The sequence below is a fragment of the Aptenodytes forsteri genome, unplaced genomic scaffold (assembly GCF_000699145.1).
Source record: "Aptenodytes forsteri isolate BGI_AS27 unplaced genomic scaffold, ASM69914v1 Scaffold15, whole genome shotgun sequence".
Classification (NCBI taxonomy): Eukaryota; Metazoa; Chordata; class Aves; order Sphenisciformes; family Spheniscidae; genus Aptenodytes; species Aptenodytes forsteri.
Genome location: NW_008795129.1, coordinates 19,674,923 through 19,679,476, shown reverse-complemented (window position 1 = coordinate 19,679,476; position 4,554 = coordinate 19,674,923). Strand labels below are relative to the sequence as shown.

Here is a 4,554-nt window from a genome sequence, read left to right as displayed (position 1 = left end):
AACAGCATGACTATTTGGATGCGGGGGACAAAGAGGAGGAGGTGGCGGAGGCAGTAGACAAGCACATAACGGGGAGGAGGAGGAGGGGGAGGAGGAGGAGGAGGCGGCACCGCTGGTCCCCGTGTGAGCGCAGAGAGCGCTGGAAGCGGCGCAGGGGGGGACTCCCCTCCTCTCCCCTCGCCGGGCGGCGATGCTGCGGGGCACGCAGCGACAGCGTGCCGGGCTGCGGGTAGAGCTGCCTGCCTGCGGCTCTGGGCCACGCCAAGACCTCTGGGCGCCCACTAAGATGTGTCGAAACTGATACAGAGGGGAAAAAAGTCACCGCTCATACGCTTAAACGCGCGAGCAGTGTGCCCTGTTGGCGAGCCAAGTCGAAATAGCGCCACTGATTGATTCTTGTCCTAAAATTAGGAATTTGCACCAGCTGGCATTTAAATTGCTCATTTTTCTTGTCTGCTCTGCACAGAATTCCAAGTGTTGTACCCAGCCGGTGGCATTTGGCCGTCAACATTATGAATTTCTTTTCTTCTCCGTCTATGTTAGAAAAGAGATTAACTGCGTTGAACTGATCATGAAACACGTTTTAACAAAGATTTGCATTTTTTAAAAACACTGTCTTTCATATCACATAATACACTGCTTTCTTTTGGTCACCCAGTACCGAACTTTGTGAACTGTTCTTTGCTTCGCCGTCTTCACTGAGCTTCGCTTTTGGTAAAGCCCACTGAATGTGAAGGAAGTCTCTTAATGAGTTCAGTGGCCCCAGAACCAAACGTCAGACTGAAGCTGATGACATCATCACTATGCAAATCGTTTATTTCTTTAACTACATTGCCTGCTGTGTGTGTTAACCAGTTTAGTGGTGTCCATTTTCGATGCGATGCGATTTCATTACTAATGCAGGTTTCTTAGGAAGCAGTGCTCAAGCTTATGCTGGTGCTCCTGTGGCAGCAGTCATTTCAGGCTGTAAACACCCAGTTTCAGGAATAACAAAAGACATTTACACTGTGGAATTTTGCCAATGTGAGTAACAGTAGAAGATAAATATTTATGGTCTGAATTGCTCTCTTAGGTCCTAATCCATCTCTGGATGAAGTTTAACAGGCCTTGGGAATGGGAGTAAATTTTCAGTACAGTAAGTTATTGGCTATACACAGATTTTTCTAAAAATAATGAAAAGTGGGAGAGGATATGCTGATAGCACATCTCTCTCTTGTTTGCATGCAGGTAGCTTTGATTTTATTTGACATGTCCACCATGTATTATTTTTGTATGGGACCTATTATGCGGTACATGACAAATAATCACCCAAGGCTATTAATACACTATTGATTCTTGAATGATGGCTTATAAATGGTTTGTCTTTTCCAAACTTCTTTAACCAGCAACTTCAGGAGTTGGGCACATTCATGTTTGAAGCTGAATTTCCAAAACAGAGCTTCTGCTTCTGTACTCAGAGGAAATAGAAAAGTATGATCTACTGGACTGGACTGGGGAGAAATGTTTCATCTTCCAAGTGTCAGATCCTGAAGGCACTTGGACAGCAAATGACATCGTTTAGTTGAGAACTTGTGTGGAGTGCAGTAGGAGAAGGGGAACACCGGCTCTGGTTAGCAGCAGAAAAAGCATTAATATGGGACACATGTCAGTGCAATGTCAATAGCAATATTCTACCAGGAAAACATGGGTTCGGGTATTTTGTATTCCCAGCAGTTCACAGGAGAGTTAACTGGCAGCAGTGCTGCTGTTTCTGTCACCTGTCAGAAAGCAGATGTGGAGAGAAATAAGATGCTTTTCCAGCCATTTCTGATGAGGCACATGATTGTAGAAGCAACTTGCTTCTCTCTCTGTATCATCTACGTGGCAAGGTGGACCTCCCCTTCCCCCTGCCTCCCCTCCCAGCCCTTTCTTCTAGAATATTTCTCCTCTTCATCCGTCTCTCACTGCAGTGCTGACGCTCACACTGACAGCATCTGGCCACTTTGCTGGACTTTACATCAATCCTCTTTTCTACTGTCCTAGTTTCTCTTGTCTTCAGCCAATTGATTGTTTGACAAATAATGCTAAAATATATATGCTAAATCATGCCTGCACTATTAGCATGGATAAGCATGAGAGCGTTTGAATAAATTTATTTGCATGTAAAGATGCCTACTCGTGCACGGATACTATTGCTTTACTAATCTAGCCGATGAAATTGTGGTTACCTCTAGGAAGTGAGCAGGTCAGGAACCTGCTAGGTTTGCTGCTCTGCAGGTGTAAACTGTATTCAGGCAAATATTGATTCCTTCATTATATTTATTTATCTTTAATCAGTGATCTTTGTGTCTACTGAAGAACAAGCAAAAAAGGAATAGGACCACAGCCAAATCAGCAATTACTTTTGGGAAGCTGTTGACGATTTGGTTTTCCTATTGAACTTTTTACTATTATATAATTGTTAATTAAGATTGGTCAAAAAGGAGGGAAGAAAAGCAGTGGGATTTTTTCCAGTTGTTATCTGAGCTTTCAACAGAACAGTTGAGCAAAATTTCATGCTTTGAAAAATGCTGGTCAGCTCCACCTCTTTTGTTAAGTCTCTACCTTTTATTTGCTTTAACCATCCTCTAAAGTATACACGTGCTTATTATACCCAGATTTAATAATATTATCACTTTATTAATTTTTAATAAGAAATAGTTATAAACTCTGAAATTAGTTCCAAAAGGATATATTTATTTAGGAATCAAAATTTTGAGGACTTACCAATACTTCCCTCTGAGCGAAACACCCCTAAGCCATTAGGGCATAGGCTAAAGGCACAGAGCATCACAAAGCTGGTGATGAAAAAAAATGTTTTAATGTGGTATCTGACTCTCAGGCTTTGGCAGACTGAATGGTAGCCTCTCCTGAATCACCTCTGTGGTACCGTAGAGACTGCATAGCCAAGTGAGCTATGCAGACAAATAAAATAGCCATAAACACACAGGCAATGATACTGCAAATGATCACCAGACTGGAAACGATGTTGGAGAACAGTACTTATTAGCAGTCAAAATTCTGACTGCAGCTGAAAATTCCTCTGTGGCAAGATGTCCTGGATGCTGTCATGGGAAGCAGCATGGTGTCGTTACAAGCACTGGGGAGAAGTGACATTTTGCTGGTTTGCCTACAGGTTCCTTAAACGCTGAAATTTAGAAAAAAACACTTCTGGTTCTCACCATCCAGGCTGAGAAATGCACTACCTTTCTGGCTTCTTTGGGAAAAGTAATCCTTTTTAAAGCTGTCTCTTTTTAAGATTTACATTTATTTTTAGTGCTTGGAGTTTAATTTGCAATAATTCATAATTAACTTAGCTTTCTGTATGAATTAATCATTTGCAGTTATTGCTACTGGGGAAAAATTCTGCTATAAATAATTCTTACAGTTTAAGTTGGAAGACATACCTGGCAGCTTATGTTTTACTAATAACAAGTAATATACTTAGTCAGCTTTTTCAACCTTTGTAGCTCTTTCAAGACTTTTTTCTTTGTGCCCGACAGTCATGCTACTAATGACTGTGTGGTAGTTAGTTCCACTGAATAATGCATCTCCTCTTCCCCAGGCATTGAGGATATGCATTGTATTTTAATCTTCTGCCATATAGCCTACAGTAAGTGTATGTGTGAATGTGTATATTTATATATATGATTGTTCACTGTGGCATGTAATGTTCAGAGGAGAGAGAAAAAAAGCAGAAATTTTGCTTTTAAGAGGGTATCTATAATGCCAAACATTTATTTAGTTGAACAACTGTGTGTGTGATAACCAGGTCTGAGACTATGAGGGGTTCATCTTTAAAGCTAGAAAGTCTCAGGGTGGAGAAAGGGTGTGCGGGGGAAGAAGAGATACTACTGTGTCTCTGCGGAAAGTCTCAGGGTGGAGAAAGGGTGTGCGAGGGAAGAAGAGATACTACTGTGTCTCTGCTAAAAAGAAGTAAAACACCACTTGTTCCCCTTTGCACAGAAGCAACAATCCTAACTTTAATGTAGGAACATAGGGCAGCCATTTCCCCATGCACCAAGAAACTGTGGCAGGAGGTGCCGACGTTTTTTAGAGATGTAGGAAGGCTGTAGTGGAAGAGGAGTAGGAGGAGAGATGAAGATAAATAGGTGATGCTTTGTTGTGATGTTCATAGGAAATGATAGACGTCAGGAGACTTATAGATGTGTTATGGAGAAAACCCTGGACCACAATAGATAATGGCATAGGCTATCTCTATGCAGTAAATAATTTAACCTGCTAAAAAGTAAAGTTTTTCAAGTTAGGGCACTTTTTCTAAAAAATTGTTCACACATAGTCTTGACCCAAAGTAGCAGCAGCAGTCTGAGGTGCAGTCCCTTCAGGTTTTCTCCATACCATTCACACTGAAAAAACAAACAAACGAACAAAAGCTGATACAGTTGGGAAACAGTATTGTAAGAGTTTCAATGAGGATTTGAAATTTTCAGTGTTTCAGAACTAGGAAATTTTATTCTACAGCACAACATCCCTCCTCTAAAATTCACTTTTTAAACTATTTTGCTATTCACAGTA

At 41.2% G+C, this 4,554-nt stretch overlaps 1 protein-coding gene across 1 annotated transcript in view; it reads right to left on the bottom strand.

The window, feature by feature from the left end:
* The window catches only part of SLC18A2 (solute carrier family 18 member A2), a 30,762-nt gene extending 30,251 nt beyond the window's left edge, over positions 1 to 511 (bottom strand). The window contains exon 1 of the mRNA XM_009277907.2: positions 484 to 511. Within this exon, the coding sequence (XP_009276182.2) occupies positions 484 to 511 (28 nt within the window). The remainder of the gene's footprint in view (positions 1 to 483) is intronic.
* Between the last annotated feature and the right edge of the window lie 4,043 nt (positions 512 to 4,554).